Raw genomic sequence first — 25,271 nt, 5'->3', positions numbered from 1 at the left:
GGAGAGGTGGGGGAATGAGTGTCCAAAGTGTCTCTATTGTTGGGGCCGTTGGAGGTGTGAAGGCTGCCTGATGGCTCGTCTAAACGGCAGTAAAAGTCGTTAAGGGTGTTGGCCAAGAGCAAGTCATCAGTGGAGTGGGGGGTTTTAGGCTTGTAGTTGGTGATATTCCTAAAACCTTTCCACACAGAGGCCAAGTCATTCTCTGAGATCTGCTGCTGCATCTTCTCAGAGTGCTGATGTTTAGCAATGTCCACTTCTTTAGTGAACCTGTACTTGGCCTCTCTGTAGCAGTCCCTGTCTCCGCTTCTGAACGCCTTTCTCTTTTCCAGCCACAGCTTTTTGAGTTTAGGAGTAAACCAGGGTTTGTCATTGTTATAACTCACCCTGGTGCGTGATGGCACAATGCTGTCCTCACAGAAGTGGATATAGGAGGTGACAGTGTCCGTAAACTCGTCCAAGCTGTTAGAAGCAGCCTTCATTGTGTCCCAGTCTGTAGACTCCAAACACGTGCGAAGCTCCTCCACAGCCTCGTTGCTCCACAGTTTTTTGGTCCTCACGACAGGTTTGGAGAGCTTCAGCCTCTGTCTGTATGCGGGGATTAGGTGGATCATGACGTGGTCAGAAAGTCCGAGTGAAGCGCGGGGCACCGCGCGATAGGCCCCCCTGATCGTGCTGTAACAGTGGTCTAATGTCCTCTCCTCTCTGGTCGGGCATTTAATATACTGCTTGTATTTGGGAAGCTCATGGCTCAGATTGGCTTTGTTAAAGTCCCCAAGAGCAATAATGAGAGAGTCCGGGAATGTCCGCTCCATGTGCAGTATCTGCTCCGCGAGTGCGCACTGAGCTGCCTGCGCATCTGCATCTGGCGGGATGTAAACAGCGGCCAGGATGAATGAAGCAAACTCCCGCGGAGAATAAAACGGTTTGCAGTGAATAAAAAGGTATTCCAGAGAGGAAGAGCAGTGCTGAGCAATCACTGTTACATCTGTGCACCAGCCACTATTAATGTAGAAGCAGACACCTCCACCTTTGGTCTTACCAGAGAGAGAGGCCTGCCGGTCCGCGCGCAGCAAATGAAAGCCCTCCAGCTTGAGCGCGCTGTCCGGGATGTCCTCACAGAGCCACGACTCCGTAAAACATAAGACACAGGAGGAGGCAAAGTCTCTGTTCATGCTTCTAATCAGGGCCAGCTCGTCTATTTTATTCCTGAGTGAGCGTACATTGGAAAGGAAGATCCCAGGAAGAGCAGTTCGCAGTCCACGTCTCCTCAGACGCACCAGTGCGCCGGCTCGCTTACCTCTCTTTCGGCGTCTCACTTTCCTGATCAGAGTCTGCAGTAAATCTGCCGCAGATGCGACAAATATTGGAAGTAAATCCACAGGTGTTGTAGTCCTGTGGTTAAGAAGCTCTTCTCTGGTGTAAGAATATCCAGAGGAGTGCCCAGACACAGAAGTTATGCACAAAAACAAAACAAAAGTAACGCACTGAAGCACCAGGGCATCCTTACGCGGCGACATCTTGGATCAACGTCCTTGGATAATGTCCTTGATGGGAATGCAATTGGCCTTTCTTCGCCATTTGGGAGAATGTGGGAAATCACTGCCCCCACCCCATAGGGAGAAGCATCACAAGCAAGCTGAATTGGGAACTTGGGATTGAAGTGGGTTAGCACCTCAGATGCAGTCAGTGAATCCTTTGCCTTTTGAAAGGCCTCTTGGCAGCTTGCTGTCCACTCCCATGCTTCTTCCTTGCGTAGCAGGTTGTGCAGTGGTTTCAGGAGTGATGCCAAGTTGGGTATGAACCGTCCGTAGTAGTTCAACAGCCCTAAGAAAGACTTTAACTGACTGACATTTCGTGGTGGGGGTGCATCCACGATTGCTGTGATCTTCGAAGGTGCAGTGTGAAGTCCATTTTCATCAATCACGTGCCCTAGATATTCCACAGATGACTGGAAAAAGTCACATTTCTCCTTACGGACTCTCAATCCGTATTCCTTCAGCCTCTGAAGGGTCGCATCCAAGTTGCGCAGATGCTCTTCATCATCTGCTCCTGTACACAGGATATCATCCAGATAGCATTGCACACCAGGTAATCCCCTCAGGATTTGATCAATCGCTCGTTGAAACAATGCTGGAGCTGATGTGATGCCAAAAGGCAACCTGCAAAATCTGAAAAGTCCCTTATGTGTGTTAATAGTCAACATGTCACGTGACTGCTCTTCGACGTGCATTTGCAGGTAAGCTTGGTTGAGATCTATTTTGCTGAACTTTTGTCCTCCACTCAGACCAGCAAATAAGTCATCAATCAGCGGAAGGGGATACTGCTCTGCTGTTAATACAGGATTCACGGATACCTTGAAGTCTCCGCAGATCCGGATTCCGCCGTCCTTTTTAAGAACTGGAACGATGGGCGTAGCCCACTCGCTGGTCGTAACCGGCTCCAGAACACCATTCTTGACCAATGCGTCTAAATTAGACTCCACCTTGGGCCGAATGGCGTACGGCACAGGTCTAGCCTTCATAAAGACTGGCTTGGAGTCAGGCTTGAGATGCAGCTTCACTGTAATTTTTTTCATGCTGCCCAGTTCCTCACGAAAAACCTCCTGGTGTTTTCCCAGTATGGCCTGTAGCTGAGAGGAACCATGCAACAGCTTTCTCACTCCTTGCCAGTTGAGTCTGATTGTTTTGAGCCACACACGTCCCATTATAGCAGGGCAGTTCTTCTGCGTAACATACACAGGCAGCTTAGCAGTTTGGCCATTGTATTGAACAGTCACCTCTGCCATTCCTTTCATAGGCACTCGATGTCCAGTATATCCTTCAAATACTGTGTCGGAGGGTTTGAGTGGACGGTGCTTCAGACATGTCCTATAGACATTATATGACACTAGTGATGCTTTTGACCCAGTGTCAATCTGCATTTTTACAACATGTCCCTCCAGTTTGGGCGTGACCCAAAAGCCATCTGAGGTTTCATCCACCTTCAGTATTCGCACAGTATTTATTGCAGACAACACTTCTTCACCTGAGGAGTCATTTGCTCTATCCTCATGAAGCTTAACTGTGTGAACATGTCTTTCTTTTTTGAATCTTGCAGTGCCTCTTTTATTTCCAGGCTTTGAGTCCTTTTGTTCCTGCATGCCCGTGCTACATGACCTTTTTTTCCACAGTTGTTGGAATCCATTTCTTTGCACCAGCAATCACTAGCAAGGTGTCCTAACTTGCCACAGCGGAAGCATGGTCCCTGTGCATTTGCTTTACCATTGTCTAGTTTGTGTACTCTGTCTGTAGCATGTAGCGCATGGGCTTCTTTTGATGCCATTTCCATGGTCACACTGATATTAATTGCCTTCTCAAGAGTCAAGTCACTTTCCGTGAGCAATTTCTTCTGTGCAGCTTCATTTCTTAAACCACACACGAGTCTGTCTCTTAATGTGTCATTTAAAACATCTTTAAACTCACAGTGTTCAGCTAATTTGCGTAACGATGCAACGAACATTGTGACAGACTCACCCTCTTCTTGGTTTCGCTTGTGAAACCTGAACCGTTCAGCGATCACGAGGGGCTTGGGCGAGAAGTGTTTGGTCAGTGTGTCCACGATCTCTGTGAAACTTTTACTGCCTGGCTTTGCTGGCTGTAGCAGGCTCCTTAGCAGGGTAAAAGTCTTTGGGCCTATCACACTCAAAAAAATGGGCACCAGTTTAGCATCCTGTATGTCGTTAGCCGCAACGAAATATCCAAAACGCTCCGTATATGAGCTCCATTGCTCCGTGCTTTCGTCGAAGGGACCGATAGGGCCAGTAACTCCAGCCATTACTCGGCTCCTGGTTGAATGGCACTCTTCCCCTAACAACTGTTCCTTTTCGTAACGTCTCTTTTACCCGTTTATGTTTTGGTTAGCGTCACTTACGGAGTCTGCCTTCGTCGTCCTGTCCGCTGTACATTCCTCCCTCCGGCGCCGTCTAACACCAAGTCAGTACGAGGCATCAGCAGGAAAAAAAAGTGTAAAACTCCAAGCGGACTGCAGCGTCGGTCCAGACGTCCTCGTCGCCACTTTTGTTATATCTTCACTCCGGGTTACCAGTATAACAATGACCACGACGTAACTTGAGGTATTTATTATAACGGCATAACTTAACATGGAGCTAGCCCGAGCGACAGCCTAAAGCTTTTTATCCCATAATGCATCTGGGCATGACCGCTACGGGTCCTGTTATAACCCAAAATACACAACAAGAAGGGCCTGAATTCATCTTCACCATCTACTGTATTTTTGTGTGGAGTGTGCATGCTCTCTCTGTGTTTGCACTGGTTCTCTTGTCTACTCTGGCTCCCTCCCAGAATCCAAACACATGCAGTGGTTGAGGTTAGGTTAGTTGGTTATTCTTAACTGCCTGTGAATGTGAGTGTCAATGGTTGTCTGTATGTGTTAGACCTGCGACGGACTGGCGACCCACCCCGACCTCCCAATAAGGATAAGCGCAAGAGAATGGATGGGCGAATAATTTAATTAGGAAAGACACTTTCCTAATTAGCCAGAATAAATTACTCTGAATTAAAGACTACTCCTATTATATTATAAGCCCTTTCTGAGAAATGACGAGCAGTATTATATTACTTTAAAATTGTCTGGTTTTAATTCACAGGTTCTGGAGAGACGAAACTGATTATTGAGTCTAGCAGCCTGTTGGTCCTCAATGACCTGCTGGCCAAAGTGTCCTATACCAGCACCATCTACCACATAAACACTGGAGACCTTGGTATGTGTCAGAAATGTGAAGCGCTATAAACACCCATTTTTAAATGACAATTGAATTTGCAAAATAATGTGCATTTTACACATGATCATTAATGCATGTTTAAAATAACTGTGAAAGAAAAAGTGAGTCCCCCTTGTTCTGAACCTAAACATTTTTTTTTTTTGTTTAGTCACCTTCCAGTTTGAAAACTATGAAGCCGTGTTTCCCATTACCATCCAGCAGCCTCATGTACCAGTCCTGTATGACATGGGAACAGGTAGAAGTGAATTCTTGATCAGCGCTTAATATTCAAGCCCATATTCATTTAAATATTCAAATTCAAATTCAAATTTTATTTGTCACATACACAGTCATACACAGTCATACACAGTACGATATGTAGTGAAATGCTTGGACAACTGCTCGTGACCTAAAGAAAACAAAAAAGGAAAAGGCTATGAATAAGATAGGAAATAAATATGAAAAATTAAAAAGGGTAAATTAACTAGGAAGGAATAAAATATAAATTAAGGTTAAAAATGAAATAACTGTACAACACAAATTAGAATGAAGGGTAAATTTAACTGGGAGAATAAGATAAAATATATAAATTAAAGTTGAAAATAAAATAACTGTACAACAAAATACACAATATAGAACTATATAAGAATGTATGAAGAAATATAAATAAATATATACACAATAACAGCAGCATATACACAACATATACACATATATCCAACATATATTGTTGGAAAATGCTTCTTTAATATATTAATTGCATGCTGTTAAGAGCATTAACAGCATCCAAAGAACATTATGTTGATGCAAAATCATTATTTCCTTCAGTTACTGTCATTTTCTCATTATCTTACCTTTCTCAGAAAAACAATCTTAAGCCTCTTCTTCTTCACTCCTAGATGTTTCCACATTAGGAAGTATCTTAAACACTATGCTTTGTTAAAAACTAGTAACTGATTAGTTAATAAATATCACCAAGAAGACCTCACAATAGTATAATATAGTTTGAGCAATCTTCTGGATATGGGTATCCTATACCAAGCCTATATCATAACTCCATTCTTAAAGTGAGGTGTTTGCAGACATCATAGCATGGTGTGGTAGAACTATTTCGACCAGCTGACATGGGTCTTTGTCAAGATTTTCAATCAGTCCCTATCATATCCCACCAACTCACCCTGCCTGAAATCCATCATAGTCCATCTGCATAAAAAAAAAAAACTTGCCTCAATGTCTACCAGCCATCAACACTGACTAAACTCAACTGGTTATGAAGTGGTTCAAGAAATTGGTCCAGAGTAATATTATGTCATTCATTTCCTTCACGTTTAATGCACACACATTTTCTTACAGGGCAAATAAGTACACCGAGGACTGTAGCACTTGCATTTTCACTGTCACTGCATTGTCATATATGAAGAAGCAGATAAGCATGGATGCATGCTTTAGCTCTGCTTCTAATAACACCACCCTCTGTCACTAACTATTATTTAAACTGCATGCTGTTGGATAAAACACTTTTTGATGAATCATACTCAGAGGGTTATATATGATCCCCTACATACATACATACATACATACATACATACATACATATACATACACATATATACACACATACATATATACACACATACATATACATATATACATATATATATATATATATACACACACATACATATATATATATATATATACACACACATACATACATATATATATATATATATATATATATATATATATATATATATATATATATATATATATATATATACACACACACACATATATATATATATACATATACATATATATATACATATACATATATATATACATATATACATATACATATATATATACATATATATATATACACACACACACACACACACATATAGCTGGATAGCGTAGTGGTTAGACTACACGCCTTTGGAACAGAGGATCGCAAGTTTGATTCCTGCCTGGGGCGTCTGTATCCAGTAAGGGTCCTAAGGCTAGACCCCCTATGCTAAGCAAGCCTACCGCAGACATGAGCGAGACAGATAAATATGAAGGCATGCCGGCTCGGACGTCGCCCGGATCAACAAGGTCCGCGTCAGGTGTTGAGGAACCAGGGCACCCTGACGAAAAGTGGGCTACTGGAACAAGAAAGCATCGGTGGGCAAGAGACGAAAACAGGGCGTTGTTGGAATGCTACTACGCAAGTAACCCCGGCGGAAGGGGCTACATGAATAGGATGAGGGACCTATGGATTCTTCGATACCCAACATCCACAATGACGGCGAAACAACTAGTAGCTCAGTGTTCCAACATTCGAAAGAAGGGACTGCTCTCACAGCTAGAGATTGACGAGGTACAACACAAATGCTACGGCAAGGAGGAGTCAGGACGCCAGGTCAGGGGGGCGATATCATCACCCCCACCCGAGATTGGGGACATAGCCCCAAGTGCGATAGGAGAAGGATCGTTGAGTGCGAGAGGAACTGACCTGAAAAATAGGATCATGGCCAAGCTTGAAACCTGGATCCCCCGTAGCCGGTTACCAAGATTACGTGAAGTACCCTCAGAAGGTCTGCTAGATGATGTTAATGCAGCACTACGGGCAATACCTACAACCACGATTACCGACACTAACAAGCTGATCTACAATACGGCAGCAGTGATCAGTGAGATGCTTGGCTACAAGTTGAACAGCGACAAGGGGCAGTACCCTCCATGGAGAAGGAGGCTAGAGGGCAAGATCAAAGTAGCACGGAGGGAGGTTAGCCAACTAACGGAGTTGCAGAAAGGTGCGACAAATAAGGTGCCTAAGAAATACAGCAAGCTGTCCATACCTGAGGCCTTGGAAACTGCCAAGCAAAGACTCACAGCCTTGGCCAGCCGCTTGAGGAGGTACACCAGAGAGATAGAAGGCAGGAGAATAAACCAGCTGTTCTCCACAGAACCAGCAAAGGTGTACTCTCAGTGGCAAGGGAACAATAAGAGAACAGCACCACCAAGGCTGGAGACGGAGCAATACTGGAAGAGCATATGGGAGAAGGATGCAACCCATAACGGCAATGCTCAGTGGCTAGAGGATCTGAGGGCAGACCACAGCGACCTCCCTGAACAGGGTCCAGTAACCATCACAGTGGCAGATATCCAAGAAAGGGTCTCCAGTATGAAGAGTTGGACAGCACCAGGGCCCGACATGGTTCACGCCTACTGGCTGAAGAAGCTGACTGCACTCCACGAGCGTCTGGCAGCACAAATGAACCAGCTGCTAGTTAACGAGAGACACCCGGAATGGCTAGAATTGTACAAGATCAATGGGACCCTAAGAGCCTTCATCAGGAACTCAATGGGGATGTGGCGTACAACACTAGAGGCCAACTCCAAGCCCATAGCACAAGTCACCATCAAGTGCGGGATCTACCAAGGAGATGCTCTGTCCCCACTGCTGTTCTGCATAGGCCTGAACCCCCTCAGTGAGATCATTAACAAGACTGGCTACGGATACCGACTACGGAACGGAGCAGTTGTCAGCCACCTCCTGTACATGGATGACATCAAGCTGTATGCCAAGAGTGAACGAGACATCGATTCACTGATCCACACTACCAGGCTATACAGCAATGACATTGGAATGTCGTTCGGACTGGAGAAGTGTAGCCGGATGGTATCAAAGAGAGGGAAGGTAGTCAGAACTGAGGGGATTGAACTACCAGAAGGCAACATTGCAGACATAGAGGACAGTTACAAGTACTTGGGGATCCCGCAGGCGAATGGGAACCATGAAGAGGCCGCTAGAAAAGCTGCAACCACCAAGTACCTGCAGAGGGTCAGGCAAGTCCTGAGGAGTCAGCTGAATGGTAAGAACAAGATCCGGGCCATCAACACGTACGCCCTGCCCGTGATCAGGTACCCTGCTGGGGTAATAGGCTGGCCAAAGGAGGAGATAGAAGCCACTGACATAAAGACAAGAAAGCTCCTTACCATGCATGGAGGGTTTCACCCCAAGTCCAGCACCCTGAGGCTGTACGCTAAGCGGAAGGAAGGGGGCCGGGGACTGGTGAGTGTCAGCACCACAGTCCAGGATGAGACAACGAACATCCAAGAATACATTGGGAAGATGGCCCCAACTGACCGAGTGCTCAGTGAATACCTCAGGCAGCAGAAACCCAAGAAAGAGGAGGGAGACGAGGAACCATCATGGAAGGACAGGCCCCTGCACGGTATGTACCACCGGCAGATAGAGGAGGTGGCTGATATCCAGAAATCCTACCAGTGGCTGGACAAAGCTGGACTGAAAGACAGCACAGAGGCACTAATCATGGCAGCACAAGAACAAGCTCTGAGCACAAGATCCATAGAGGCTGGGGTCTATCACACCAGGCAAGACCCCAGGTGCAGGCTGTGTAAAGATGCCCCAGAGACAATCCAGCACATAACAGCAGGGTGCAAGATGCTAGCAGGCAAGGCATACATGGAACGCCATAACCAAGTGGCCGGCATAGTGTACAGGAACATCTGTGCCGAGTATAACCTGGAAGTCCCGAGCTCAAAATGGGAGATGCCCCCAAGGGTGGTGGAGAATGACCGAGCTAAGATCCTGTGGGACTTCCAGATACAGACGGACAAAATGGTGGTGGCTAACCAACCGGACATAGAAGAAGACGGCCGTAGTGATCGATGTAGCGGTTCCGAATGACAGCAATATCAGGAAGAAGGAACACGAGAAGCTGGAGAAATACCAAGGGCTCAGAGAAGAGCTCGAGAGGATGTGGAGGGTGAAGGTAACGGTGGTCCCCGTGGTAATCGGAGCACTAGGTGCGGTGACTCCCAAGCTAGGCGAGTGGCTCCAGCAGATCCCGGGAACAACATCGGAGATCTCTGTCCAGAAGAGCGCAGTCCTGGGAACAGCTAAGATACTGCGCAGGACCCTCAAGCTCCCAGGCCTCCGGTAGAGGACCTGAGCTTGAAGGATAAACCGCCCGCAGGGGCGTGCTGGGTGTTTTTTATATACACACACACACACACACACATATATATATATATATATATATATATATATATATATATATATATATATATATATATATATATACATATAAAATAACCTTACATTTGTTGTATAAGACAAAAAATCATAAACTTTAAGGGACAAGTTTACTGAGGTTATAAATCAAGTGAGCATAAGGGTAATATTCCGAGACTTCAAAACATCGTAGGATTTTTATTTATTTATTTATTTAATGACTAACCAGAGAATGCAATATGCTGCATTTAATACTGCATTTACTCTTCCAACCCACTGTCTTTCTTTCATTTAAAGTTTTTGCTGTGTCTTTTCTCAAATTGCTCTGAGAATTTTCTGAAATCACTTCCAAACTGGGAACTGGGACTTTCTTGCTAGAAATTTCTCGAAGCTCACTCAGAGTATGCTGAGAATCTTTCTAATCTGATATCTGTATTGTGACCCCATGCCTAGCAGGCTCCAGAAAGACTCTAAAACATGTGTGAAATAATTCATTTATTTCATAATAACAGGCAGATTTTATATCTTTATATCTAACTTATTTTTCATCCTCACACATGCTTTTCCAGAATTATAAAAAAAAATACATTTATTAGTATTTCCTTTGGTTGAATGACTCAGAAATTTAATGCTACTCTGCCATATTAACAGTTCATCTTTTCTTAAAATTATTCTCTGTATACTTCTGTCTGTTAGATATCAGCTCTCAAGTCACCATCATCACAAAGACCTTTCTGCGTTACAAACAACTGAGGGTGTTGTTGGACAGCATCCGGAAATTCTATAGTGACATTAAAGTGATTATTGCAGATGACAGTTTACAACCAGAAAGCGTTACTGGAGAAAACATCCAGCATTACATCATGCCTCCAGCACAGGTATGCACACACATTCATTTCAGAATTATGAGTTTTTAGCAATATTTTGGACTCAAATTATATTTATAGAATATAAGACATGCAAATGTCAATTCAGTTCTTGGAAGACTTATCAAGTACAATTCCAGTCAAACCAGGTAAATCTCGGGGTCCCATTCCAATTTATAAATTTGAACAGAGGATGTTTCTTTCTTCTTCTCAGGGCTGGTTTGCAGGCAGAAATCTAGCTGTTTCCCAGGTAACAACCAAGTACTTTCTGTGGGTGGATGATGACTTTTTGTTTTCAGAGAAGACAAAGATAGAGAAGCTTGTGGAGGTGATGGAGGCGGTCCCTGAACTAGATGTGGTAAGAATGAAATAGCTTGTGTTGGTTCAGTTTGTAACAGTTTTTTTTCTTTAGCTCAATCATGTGTAACTTGGACCTACAAGTTTTAAGTTTTCTTGATAAGAGAAGACATCAATTGTTGGGTCTGTGTTTCCACAAGCCCCGCTGGTTTAGAGACTTATTCATCATGAAGAAAACAAGACAGTCAGCGATGGTCTCTGGAATCCCATGTTCCGGGATGATATTCTTATATATTGCTTTGGCCACCAAAATGGCATCTGCTTTCCTAGTTGGGACGATTTCTACCCACTTTGAAAAAGGGCACGCTATCACTACACAGTACTTATAGTTATTACAGTTGGACAGCTCTATACAGTCCATGTGAATAACTTGAAATGGGTGACTGGGTCTGGGGAATTTCCCTCTCTTCAGTCTCAAATTACCCCGAGAATTGTGCTTGCAACATATCATGCATGACCTGCAAATTATTTTTTTTAAAAGTATTAAATCCTAGAGTATGAAAATGTTGCTCTACTGCTCCCATCATCTCCCTCCTGTTGTGAAATGGCACGGCCCATGGCTCAAAAGGCAGCAGTCTTATACAAATTCTTAGGCAGTATTGGTTTATCGCACAGATAATAAACACCATCCTGCAAGCTCGCTCCTTCTGTAAGTCACAACCGCTTTCCTGCTGTAGGTGAGTGGGCCTGCGTGTCTGCTGATGTTGTACTGCTAAAATGTTAACACCATGTTCAACTAAAGCTGCCTCTTTTGCGATCTTATCTGCAAAAACCTTCCCTAATGCAACTGGATCTTTCCCTCACATGTGTGCTGCACATTTACAAGCGGCAATTCCACTGGTTAATAACACTGCCTCCAGCAGATTTTGCAAGAGTTTGGCGTGTTCTACAGGTTTCCCTGTAGACGTTGCCACACCTCGTCTCACTCACTGCGCTAAAAAGAAATGTAATGTAGCAAATGCATACTGCCTATCAGTGTATATTGTCTCTCTGCAGCTTTACACGCTTCCATTAAAGCTAGCATCTCTGCTGCTCAAGCAAATATGAAACATGTTAGTTGTCATGCATAGATAACTTTCTCACTGTCTGCTACAGTAAAACCTGTCTTAGCCTGTCCCTCTACTGTCGTAAGACTCAAATCATCAACAAACCAAACCTTTCCCTCAACGAGTGCCACAGCTATTGAGTCATCCCTTGGCTTACACTCCTTCTCCAAGTGCTCTCTACACTCATGAGAAGTGCCCTCTTCTTTCGTTGGCAAAAGGGTTGATGGAGTCAGAATTGTGCACCATTTTATGGTAATATGTGTGGTTGTGAGAGTAAGCGTTACATTAAAGACAAGTGTCTTGTAGGTGACAGAAATGTAAATTTAGTCTGCAGACGATGTAAGGCAGAGCACGTCGTACACCTTAGTTGTCTTCCTCAACGTCAACGTCGAAACTCTTCCACTCCTTATGGTTGTTTGCTGTGCAAAGACTCCTCCCGATGATCTCCTGAAAGCCCAGTAGCACAGCTCTCTGTGCGATGTCTTCTGTGCTGTCTCTGATCCTCCTGAAGACTCTCTCCTGGCCTCAGCTCCCATCTTGTGGACAATCCCCTCAGCCACTCCTTCTCGTCCTGGCACCTCACGACATCTACAAATTAAAAAAAAATGACACTCCTCTCGCCACACGGCTTTCACCACGTGTCAACTCCCCAATGAGACATGTACAAGAATGTTGCACAGTCTCCCTAAAACAATCTCCAGGGTTTGTCCCTTGGAGCAGCCATACTCCACCTGTAACCTTGTGTAAAAACATTAGTCAGCAATTAAATGTTTAGCTTGTTTAACTCCCAGCTCCACCCAGAGCCTGTATCCTAGAAGACAAAGTCTTTAAGTTAAAACAACTTCACATTTGCAACTAACTGCAGCTCGTAAGTGTAATAAAGTATTCAGCATCACAGAGACAAGGATCATTGCAGGTTTATTCTAAACTCCTTAAACTCCTGCTTTTTCCATACTTTGCTCCAAATCATTTAACATCTCAACGTCATTCCACATTGTAATCAGTGACGTCCCTTAAGTTTGTCACTCACCATGAGCCCAACAGTGTGGTCAGATAATGAGCCCTATTTAACTATTCAGTAACCACTGCACATCTGTTCAATTGTCACTTGTCTGTCTGTGCTGAATCCTCTTCAAACACTCTTAAAGAAAAACAAACATTAGCCAAACACACGGATCATCCTGGTTGTCAGGTGTCGGCCATCCAGATTCCAGAGGAGCTGTGAAAAGTCATAAAGTTAACACTCTGCTGTAAAAAGATGCAACACTGCTTTCAAATACAGTATCACACTGTATTCACTTCTCCCCTGTAACATTCACATTTTCTCAACAACATTTTCTCAACAACACAGTGTAATTTCATCATCAACATATAGCCTGTAACCACAGTTTTCTTCACACAAAATCTCAGTAATCCTGTGGTAGAAAAACATCATTAAGTTGTGTCCTGCTGTAAATCACATGATCAAATCACATGATTAACCATCTGCTGTAATAAAGAAATGTAAATGTTAGCGCTGCACAGGTGTATACACTCTTTCTCACAGTAATCTCTGTGAGCAACACACGGTAGTGAATAACACACCCATGGTAAATTCACAGACACAGAAAAATTAAAACTAAAAAGGTTAAATTTGCAGAGTTCACATAGTCATGTCACCCAAGTTTCCTCCTGTGGTCTCCTTCTGCTCCTGCAACAGAGACACACACAGTGATACAGCCACACCTTTGTCAGGTGGGGGTTAGCTTCACACAATGGTGTTAAGTCAGTCAGTCTTGTCAGCTTTAACCAGTCAGTCAGTTCCCCATTTTTTTAAATTCTCACTCATTCACTCAGTGATTCTTTCTTTTGCTGATAGTGGAAATTATTGTCGCATTTTGTTTCCACCCTCAGAAAAACGACGACATTTCAAAAAGAAAAAGAATTTAGACTGGATTTCCTCGTTGAATCCTTTTGGACAGGAACTTACTTTCTAATTGTCCCAAATAAGTGGCTTTCTCCCCAGCCCATTTTAATTTTGGAGAAACTCACTTTGCAACCGTTCGCAACAACATGTTGTATAGTTCTTCCTATTCAAACGTTCAGATCTGCTTAGATGACAGAAAAATTATCAAACAAAACTTTAGTGCACCATGAGAGTAACAAAATAAAAAGAAAATAAAGGAAAGCAAAGGAAAGAAAGGCCTTGTTTAAGTCATGACACGTGTTCTTCAATTCAGGGGAATAAATCGTAACAACCCAATTGGCAGGCTCAACTTAGTAACAAAAGACAAATCAACAGCCAGTTTAATCTCAAACATTCATCCAAATCAGCCATACACACAACATACAGCATAACCCTGCTGTCTCATCACATAATAAGTTTCTTCTCATGTAACTAAATGTGTGCCATGTTACAACTTCTTCACACACCAGAAACTCACAATCAGCTCACTCAGCTCACTCATTTAAGACCTCTCATCAGCATTCTGTTTCCTCCTCTATGATGCAACCATCTGTCCTCCTATAATATTCAGTCCACTAGTCTATATATCACTTTCATCTTACTAGTGACTTGGACAAGATGACTAACAGAATCTCGTGCTTAAGATGCTGTCTGGTCTTCATGAGTATCATTTATTGTGTATATGCATGTAGGGTTAGTATAGTTAATGCATTTTCTGTATGTTTTTGTGTTCCTCTCTCATCACATTTCCATTATTCTCATCACTGCTTAAACAACATACATCTCTCTCTCTGATTTTTTTTAAACTGTCCTTTTCTCCAAAACAGAAAATAGCATTGCAGTTGTTTCAGGCTGAGAAACACCAAACACTCTTCATGCTATCATTCATCCACACAACTATTTTATTTCTTTTGTCCACTGGGCAGGTGACCTGCAGAATCATGTCTGCCCCAGCTGGATACCTTTTCACACACACCGTGATGTCAGACACACTCACACTCACTTCTGCTTAGAGCACAATTTCACTTCATTCGTCAACGATCCACACACCACGTGCTGCCCAATAAATACTTTGCAGTGTATTTCATCCTCTTTCAAGGTAGACTTCTTTTAATTTTGCGGCATGCAACGCGCCTTACCCCAAAACCCAGGCTACGTGTAATTCCGTTAACATGACTTAGGTTTCCTTCTGTGCTGCTGCGTTCACTTACTGGCACTCACACACACATACGCTCATTCACACTCTCTTTAGGCCTATAACCTCCCTTACCGTGGCGAGCTCTATCCTCCTTACTATTGGAGGAGAAACCAAACACTCAACGCCCTTAACTGCGGAGAAAAACCTTTTTTAATTTTTTAGAGCTCTATCCTCCTTTCGGTGGAGAAACCATCTTAACCCTCCTTAAAACACTGGCGGAGAAGCCAAACCTACCTCCTTAAATAAATCAAAAAGATTTAAAAACAAAAACAAAAACACTGGCGGAGAAGCCAGGCAGCTTGCGTCTACACGCACAGCTTGCACACTCACGTAACTGCGTTTAACCGCACGGTCACGTAGCCGCTCTCTAAGGCCTTCTGTACTCACTGTTCGTGTTGTTTCCGTTCATGGGAAGAATCTCTGGATCCCGTCAATTGCCATCCATCCCGACCGGCCTGGTGACAAAGTTAAGCACCAGGGCTTTCGGCTGCTAGCAGACTGCGGCGGCGTCATCTCCCTCTCCTCGGTGGATGCGATGCGTTGGGCTCCGGTTCCGAAGGACCAAATAAATGTTGGGTCTGTGTTTCCACAAGCCCTGCTGGTTTAGAGACTTATTCATCATGAAGAAAACAAGACAGTCAGCGATCGATCGGTTTATTTGCAAGGGAGGCCTCGTCGGTATCTCAGAAACGCACTTCGAATCTCATTACGAATGACCCCGACGACGGCCTCCTCTCGCTGCCTTTTATTGGGAAAAGAGTTCACACAAGACAGGGAGTGCAGAATTATTGGGCAAATGAGTATTTTGTCCACATCATCCTCTTCATGCATGTTGTCTTACTCCAAGCTGTATAGGCTCGAAAGCCTACTACCAATTAAGCATATTAGGCGATGTGCATCTCTGTAATGAGAAGGGGTGTGGTCTAATGACATCAACACCCTATATCAGGTGTGCATAATTATTAGGCAACGTCCTTTCCTTTGGCAAAATGGGTCAAAAGAAGGACTTGACCGGCTCAGAAAAGTCAAAAATAGTGAGATATCTTGCAGAGGGATGCAGCAGTCTCAAAATTGCAAAGCTTCTGAAGCGTGATCATCGAACAATCAAGCGTTTCATTCAAAATAGTCAACAGGGTCGCAAGAAGCGTGTGGAAAAACCAAGGCGCAAAATAACTGCCCATGAACTGAGAAAAGTCAAGCGTGCAGCTGCCAAGATGCCACTTGCCACCAGTTTGGCCATATTTCAGAGCTGCAACATCACTGGAGTGCCCAAAAGCACAAGGTGTGCAATACTCAGAGACATGGCCAAGGTAAGAAAGGCTGAAAGACGACCACCACTGAACAAGACACACAAGCTGAAACGTCAAGACTGGGCCAAGAAATATCTCAAGACTGGTTTTTTTAAGGTTTTATGGACTGATGAAATGAGAGTGAGTCTTGATGGGCCAGATGGATGGGCCCGTGGCTGGATTGGTAAAGGGCAGAGAGCTCCAGTCCGACTCAGACGCCAGCAAGGTGGAGGTGGAGTACTGGTTTGGGCTGGTATCATCATAGATGAGCTTGTGGGGCCTTTTCGGGTTGAGGATGGAGTCAAGCTCAACTCCCAGTCCTACTGCCAGTTTCTGGAAGACACCTTCTTCAAGCAGTGGTACAGGAAGAAGTCTGCATCCTTCAAGAAAAACATGATTGAAAGCATCTGAAAAAAAACTAGACTTCTAACGTGGCCTAATCTAATCTTGAATAATAATTCAAGATTATTTTTTCTCAATCACCAGTTTTGAACCTTGGTTACATGATTCTGTTGTACTGTATTGTGTTGATTTTATAATGGGTTTTTTGTTTTTCTCTAATTAGGTTGGTGGGTCAGTACAAGGGAACCGCTTTTACTTTTCTATTCTATATGAGGAAGGAGATGAAAATGAAGGTGGCTGCCTATACAGGAAGTCTGGTGGAAAATTCCACCGTCTTCCTGGTTACCCACAATGCCATTTGGCCAGTGGAGTGGTCAACTTCTTCCTGGCTCGTACAGATGCCATGCAGAGGGTGAGATTTGACCCCAAGCTCCAGCGAGTAGCGCATTCAGGTAAGTCCAGACCTCAAAAGGGGTTTAGATTGAAAATGGCACTAAGATGATATTTTCTTAAATGGGAAATGTCTGTTTCTGACTCTAGAGTTCTTCATGGATGGCCTGGGCTCTTTGATGGTTGCCTCATGTGGTGATGTGATAATTGACCATCAACCCAAAACACAGGAAAACCGTAATCCTACCTACAACAAATTCAGACACCCTGAAAGAAGTGAAGGCAAATTCAAACTGCAGCTTCACTTTTTCAAAAACCACCTTAAGTGCATTAGATATGGATAGAAGACCATAAACGCACATAAGGGTCACTTATTGTCATTACATATTGCACTTAATCTGAACATTTTCGTCTCTTTCATTTTAATTGTTTAGCCATTACTCCAGGAATGACAGAGCTTGGGATTCATGTGAATAAAGCTATTTTTTCTTTCTGTTGGGTTTTATTGTTCCTGATTTTATTTCTTTATGATTCTATAGGCAGTTTGATTTCTTATGCTATTGTTGATAGGGTTAGTGTCATAAGGTCATGTTTTTATTGTTAATCTAATATATCTAGTAATAACACAATAGTTTGAGTTCCTCTTATTGCCTTGTTTTTATGGAGTGCTGGATGCTGTTCTAGTTTAGAATACTTGATTTTTCATTCAGTTTCAGGTCCTACTTTGAATATGTTTATGTTTAGTTTCTTTGTTGTTTCCTTAACTGTTCTTCTCCCTCTCTTGTCTAGTGGTGCGAGGATTGATACTGAAATACTGATTCCTCCGATACCAAATAATTTGTCTATTTTAGTAGTTTGGGGAAAACTGGATTTTATCATTAACAGAAAAGCAGTAGAAAGTAACTATATTATTGTGATCATTGAAATGAAATAGATATAGATAGATAGATAGTCTAGGAAAATGGTTCTTAGCTTTATTGTTGTTTTCAATCAGTCATATTTGTTTTGAGTCATTGTTAATTGAATATTTTAAAGGTTTTGACATTGACTGGGTTTTTTCCCTCTTGTATGATAATTCTTCATAATTAAACAATAAGAACAAGTAGTGCTATGTCTTGTATTTATTGTTAAGGTATAATTTAAAATACAATAATGCTGATTTTGATTTTCCAAGCACATTAAATTCTTGTACAAAGTACTGATATCGAATCAGTATTGTTGATACCAGCCTGAACTTTACTTGGTATGGGATTGGAAAGGAAAACAGAGACATTACTGTCACATAACTACTCTCATATTTAGTTATTTTATGTTTAATGTATCTTTCTTGTTTCTGTTGTTGGGTTGGGTTCCTGTCATATTTTAATAGATACTGGTACCTTTGCCACTTATTCTTTAATCACACGTTCAGAATTTTCTCTTGCAAAATAAGTCCATACTTACACGCCAATTATTATTATTTTTTTTTTACTTAAAACATTTTTCTTGCAAAACTAAATAGTCAAAAAAATATCAAAACTGGTAGCCATATGGTTGGTCACCTTACAGCAATATGTAGTATATGAAGTATAATATGTAATATATGAAGCCAAAGTTACGGCAACTCAGAATTTAAAGCCCCAAAGACTATTTTTCCACATTCACACAAGGGCCATTATGCATGTGTGTATGGGTAATTCTTCAAAAATTATTGAAAAACAAGCATTTTTAAGGTATTTAGATGAAGTTAAATCATTTCTTCTGTTCAATATCAATACCTAAGAAATTTCAACTCACAGATTGTGCCAAAATGGACCAGATTGCAAAACGCCTGGCTGTGTATTCATAAACACCTCTGTGACTTTGCTCTTTTACTTCAGCAGTATCAGTCTTTGCACAGATAATGTTCATATGTTGATTCCTGGTTTTCTGGAGTTTATTGTCTATTGCAGTATCTTTAATCTTTAATTTAGGATGAGATGTTAAATTGTGTGTTGTGATGAAATGATTAAAAAATACTCAGTAAAGCTAAAGATCACTCTTCTTCATCCACACAAACTTAAAAATGTGTTTGTCCGTACTGACAACATATAACCTTCCTTCCTCCTCCACAAACAATTCCCAGCTCTGGCCTTGCCTGTGGCTGATAAATTCATTAATTCAATTAAGTAAATTAAAAAAAATTATATTAAGTATCCTTGTGTATCTATAAGTGGGTGTGCAAAACACCCAAGATATCTTACGATGTGTACTTGGTTTGTAGAGTATTTTTAGGCTTGTGAAAATTTGTATTTTAGTGGAGAATTTTTCACAAGTGGGAAGCAGTTGCCTAGTTGAACAAAGTCCAAATGAGTCTAATTTATGAGAGGTAACAAAATCATCAACAATAAAATGTTTAGTAAATAAAGCTCTGTAATTTAAACAGGGTGATAAACACTGTACTGAGAGGAATAGGAAGCTGCAATTTATAGAGCACAGCAATTACATTATTGTCAGTGCTTGTAGATATTACTATGGAAACAGGGATAAGGTTACTATATCTGAGCAAAGACTGACCACTTACACTAATACAAAATATTACGTTTTGTAAACCACACATTACTCTCCAGATTTTCATATATACTGGGCACAATTTGAACCATAAATTTCAAATTTTGAATTGATTGCTCCACAAGACCTGTTTCTGCTGATTTTCAGTCCAGTTCTTGTGTAATTGGCATATCTCAGTCTTTCTTTTCACATTCTGCTTTTCTACAAAATGGATTCTTGACAGCCACTGAGAGCATTTCTGATGTGGCTTTCTTCCTATTTCATAAGGAAATGAATTTCAGATTTTTCCCCCTAAAGTACTTGCAGAAGAAGATCATATCAAGATAGCCCTGAGAATATGTTGTCATCCGATCTGGACATTAGTCAACACAGAGAAGACACCTAAGGAAAGTTTCAGGCGATTCAGGAAAGTGAAAACTCTTAGTGATCCTTTATTTTCAGAGTAATATTAACAGTAATATTACAGTTATTTCCAGTTGTTTACACACAATTACACGTACTTCAGACACAGTGACTACCACATGTAACTGATGCACCACCCCCCTAAACCAATTCTGCTAAACTACAAGCATAATTCCTGCTTTACACTCAAATTGCAGTTTTAAAACACACTTTTTTCAAAACACTACACATAATTCTCTGCATTTGGAACTCTTTTCATGAAGAAAATCTCTTGTTTTCACAAGAGAAACACACTGTCATTCAAAATTGTAAACTCAGCTGCCCTACTTTGCATACTAACTCATCACATAGGTAAACACCTTTCACACATAATTGCAATGAAAAAATCAGAGCTTTATAAAAGGGCAACAGGTGAGTTCTTCTGTTTTGGTGCAATGGATGCCAACATTGGAAACAGAGGCAGAGCCAGAGGAGTGAGAGTAAGAGGAGGAGGGGGAGGAGGAGGAGGATGAGGACGATGAAGACTGGTTCACTGTCCACCCACGCTTTTTAGTTTTTTCTCGATTCGCCATGCTAGGCGATATTTGCCCTGCTGATCGGCCAGTGAAAATATTGCTTGTGATGTGGATGAGGTGTTGTGGCCAAATAGAAACAGAAGAAACGATGCAGCATAATTGTTTTGGTTTTGTTTTGTTTTGTTTTACTGTATTCAGTAAATTCTTCTGTTGTTTGGACTTTCCAGACCAGCAGGTTTAGGGAAGTCGTTTATGGGGTCACACTCTGACACACACGCACACACACACACCTCCAAATTCCAATGTAAGGAACAAACATGCCGGGTAAAAGCTATCGGGGCCTACGCTATCTTCAGCTGCACCAGCTACAGGGGCCTGGCTAGCTATGAGTGAATGAAGGGTGCGAAGCCGAGTCTCCAATTCAGTAATCATGGCCTCCAGAGCTGCAAATATGCTACATTTGTTACAAGTATCACTACTGCTAAAGGAGGCCGAGGAGTAACTAAACATCTGACGCAATGAGCAGGAAAGTGCAGGAGGGACAGGTGAAGAGGCCATGCTGCTAGCAAGTCGGCTATGAGCTAAGCTAAGCTAGCGATACAGTAAAGACACAGTGAGTGAATACTTTGGCTATAATTTAGAAGTGAGTACACAGAGTGTGGTTCGGATGAAGCACGTGTAGATTATACTATAAAAAAGGAGGTATCTAAAAGTTTTTAATTAAATTGCTAAGCAGATAAGCTACTCAAAAACACCACTGTGTGTTGAGCAGGAACAGGAAGTGATACTCTACCGCAGAGAGAGCGAACACCAAGTGGCCAGTCAGATGTCAAAAAGAAATGACAGTCAGATAGTGTTGCAGTAGCATGCAAAGTAACTAATGTGGAATGTATCCTAGTGCCTTTAGTTTTTTGCATATTTGTCAGCACTTGATTTAAGCTGAAAGTCTGCATTCCAATTACGTTTGGATTGTTTGATTTAAAATCTGCTGTGGTGATGTAGCGAGGCAAAAGTACAAAAACTGTCTTGATCCAAAAATTTATGGATGTAACTTTAGCACCCACCACCTCACCTGCCTCTGAATGTGTACTTTAGTCTGCTTTTTCTTCCAATGGCAGACAGAAGCACTTAATCAGAAAATTAGGCCAAAGTTCTGGAAATTCACTGTTAAAAAAAAAAAAGTAATAAAAAATAAAAATGACAAATATATATGAATAACCTAAATGTGTATATACCAAAGGAGAAAACTAGCTTCACACAATAAACATAGGTGCCATTTTGTAGTTGGCTAAACTTAGACAGCAAAACAAATGTTTTGTCAAGAGTATAGCAAAATAAAACTTTATGGTTTACAGACCTCACAAAAGTGGTTCTGGAAGAATGGTCAAAGATTCCCACAAACACACCCGTAAACCTTGTGGAAAGCCATCCCAGAAGTATCCAACCTTTTATAGCTACAAAGGGTTGGCTATCATATTAAACTCTGTGTATTACGAATGAGATGTCACTCAAGTTCATATGTGTGTGAAGGCAGTGTATGTTCATCTCAGTTGTTTCCTTGGGCATCTTTCTACTTTGAGGACGTTTAGGAAAACTGATGATGTTGATGGTCATATTATGAGATTAATAAAGAAATGACAAAAATCTCAATGGCTTCATTAACATTTTTTGTTACTGTGTTTTCTAGCAGGTATCACATTTAAAGTAAACATGTTAAGCATGTTTACTTTAAATGTTGTTACATTTTCAAGTATAGGGTTATCAGTGATTGTTGTAGTCTCTCAATTCTACTTCCAGCTTGGCCTTCATGGCGTATGGTACAGTGCGTGGTTTGAAAAAGCGTTGCCGGACAAAAGAGTCCGCACACAGCTTCACAGTGGTGCCCTAGAGGGTGCCCAATTAATTCTTGAAAACATCTGCATGCTTTCCCAGCAATTCATCTTGGCTTACACTTACATACCTGATTTCTCTCCAGTTCAGGCGGATTAGCCCCCTCCACTTTCACCACCAGTAGTGTTGCTGCAGTTTCTTGACCCTGATATGCTGCATGCACCTCTATACCACCAAGCGGGGGAATGCATTCACCCGTGTACTGTCTCAGGCTTATCTCAGTCGCTTGGAGAGCCGGCGCCCCGCCCGAGTGCCATAAGCTGTGGTAGGTGGCTTGGCTGATCACGGAAGCTGAGGCCACTGTATCCACCTCCATTTGTAGCTCCTTCCCATTTACCTGGATAGTGGCATATGGGCTCTGCATGGCATTTATTTAAGCCAACCAGATTAAACATGTTGAAAACACACTCATCCTCCTCAGGCGCTATGCTCTGCAGGTGATGCATGTTTAGTTTGGGTTTTGTCTTCCATTCCTTCTTTGGTTTCTCCTTAGAGCTCCTGCATTTCTTGGCTAAGTGCCCCTTTTTCTTGAAGTTTTAGCAGGTACTGTCTTTGAAAACACACTCCTTGGCAAAATCTGCTCCCCCACACCGGTAACACTCCACTAGCTCCCTCGGTTTGCCTCTCACACTCTGAGATACATGATGTACATCAGCTGAGTGCATATTGTCGTTAGCGTTCTGATGTCTTTAATGTTATTAGCTGCTGTTTCTATTGCCTGAGCAATTTTCAAAGCTTTCTTAAAGTCCAGTGTGGGCTCCCCAAACAACCGACGCTGCATGCCATCAACATTTATACCACACACCAACCTGTCGCGTAGCATGTCATCCAGCACGCCTCCAAACTCACAGTGCTCCAATAGCTGTCTCAGCTCCACCACATACGCAGCCACTGAAACTCCTGGCTTGCATGAATGAGTGTGGAATTTAAACCGCTGAACAATCACGGAGGGTTTTGGCAAGTGATGATTTTGCACCAATGTCACCAGTTCTTTGAAGCTGAAGTCTCCGAGGCATCGTCAGGTTACGTATCAACTTAGTTCACCAGTGCTTTCTTTCTTTCTCAGGATGTACTAAACTGTAGATTTTGCCACAACTAATATTGTAGTGATTTGTTGCATTGGATTTTTTTCTATTTTAGCAGCTTAGGGGTGGCTTGTTTCACCTACACGGAGGGCTCCTTTTACCACATGTTGTCTATTAACAGAAAATCTTCCAAATGCAAGAACCACACCTCAAATGAAAGCTGACAGTCTGCACATTAGTCTATGTCCATTATATAACTATATTTGGAATATGTTTAAGTAAATGGGTAAAAAAAACAAAACTTGTGTCAGTGTCCAAATATATATATTGATCTAAATGGGGGGGATGCTGTTGCTACTACAATAAATACAGTTTGTAGAGGTAGGAATGTTGGTTGCATTATAGTATAAATAAAAATACGGTTTATGGATAAAGTGTAATCTCTTTGAGTGTTGGCAGTGCAGTTAACCTTCAATCAGACTGAAGGTAGGGCATGTTTGACAGCCTGTCGGTAGAAGCTTCTATTGAGTCTGTTTGTCTTTGACCTGATGGACCTCTAGTGTTTACCAGAGGGAAAGGGGGGGAAAGGTGAGTGTCCAGGGTGTGAGGGGTCCTTGATGATGATGCTGGCTTTCCGCTGAAGTCTGCCAGTATAAATGTCTCTGAGGGGGGTTAGTGAAGTCCCAATTGCCCGCACTGCTGCCCTCACCACCCACTGCAGTTTCCTCTTGTCCTCTACAGTGCAGCAGTTGAACCAGAGTGTGCTGGAGTAGGTCAGAAGGCTCTCAGTGGTGGAGTAGAAGTTTACTAGCAGTCTCTGGGGTAATTGGGCCTAATGCAGCTTCCTGAGAAAGTGCAGCCTTTGTTGTGCTTTCCCTACCTAGTGGGAAATGTTTGTGGACCAGGTAAGGTCGGCCGAGATTTGGACTCCGAGGAACTTAAAGCTTTCTACCCTTTCTACCTCCTCCCCATCAATGTAGAGGATAGAGTGCTCAGATCACTTTGTTCACCTGAAGTCAGTTACCATCTCCTTGGTCTTGGCTGTGTTCAGATGTAGGTTGTTGTTGTCACACCATTGCTTCAGATGCTGAATCTCCTCTCTGTAGGCTGATTCATTGTTGTTGTCAATCAGTCCTATGATGGTGGTGTCATCAGCAAATTTTATGATGGTGTTACTGGTGTGGATTGGAGAACAATCATGGGTGGAAAGTGAGTAAAAGAGGGGACTGAGAACACACCCCTGTGGGATGCCTACGTTCAGAATGAGGGTGCAGGAGGTGTGCTCTCCCATCCTGACGTTCTGAGATCTGTTGCTCAGGAAGTCCAATATCCAGGTGCACAGTGAGCTGCTGAGTCCTAAGTTGAGTCCTAGTTTATTAACCGGTTTTTGGGGTTGAACTGTATTGAAGGCAGAGCTGAAGTCCACAAACAGCATTCTCACATAGGTGTTACTACTGTCCAGGTGTGTGAGGGTTGAGTGAAGAGCTGTTATTATGGCGTCCTCTGTCAACCTGTTTGCCCTGTATGCAAAATGGTATGGATCGAGGTCTGCAGGGATGGCAGCTTTAATGTGCAACATGATGAGTTTCTCAAAGTGTTTGGCAATTATGGATGTTAAAGCAACTGGACAGTAGTCATTCAAGCAACTCACTGTTCTTCTTGGGCACTGGAAGGATGGTGGTTGACTTAAAG

General features: G+C 42.4%; 1 protein-coding gene across 1 annotated transcript in view; it reads left to right on the top strand.

Annotated features, from left to right (window-relative positions):
* Window positions 1-17,562, top strand: part of LOC146633072 (beta-1,4 N-acetylgalactosaminyltransferase 2-like) — a 37,303-nt gene extending 19,741 nt beyond the window's left edge. Inside the window, exons 7-12 of the mRNA XM_085351985.1 lie at window positions 4,646-4,759; window positions 4,929-5,015; window positions 10,482-10,663; window positions 10,866-11,009; window positions 17,052-17,280; window positions 17,369-17,562. Coding sequence (XP_085208111.1) covers window positions 4,646-4,759; window positions 4,929-5,015; window positions 10,482-10,663; window positions 10,866-11,009; window positions 17,052-17,280; window positions 17,369-17,562 — 950 coding nt within the window. The remainder of the gene's footprint in view (window positions 1-4,645; window positions 4,760-4,928; window positions 5,016-10,481; window positions 10,664-10,865; window positions 11,010-17,051; window positions 17,281-17,368) is intronic.
* Window positions 17,563-25,271: the final 7,709 nt, after the last annotated feature.

This window comes from Diplotaxodon limnothrissa, linkage group LG4 (genome assembly GCF_057381915.1).
Source record: "Diplotaxodon limnothrissa isolate DT_005_m linkage group LG4, D_limnothrissa_male_GT1.1, whole genome shotgun sequence".
NCBI lineage: Eukaryota > Metazoa > Chordata > Actinopteri > Cichliformes > Cichlidae > Diplotaxodon > Diplotaxodon limnothrissa.
The sequence above is the reverse complement of the archived record's forward strand: the minus strand, read 5'-3'. Positions and strand labels throughout refer to the sequence as shown.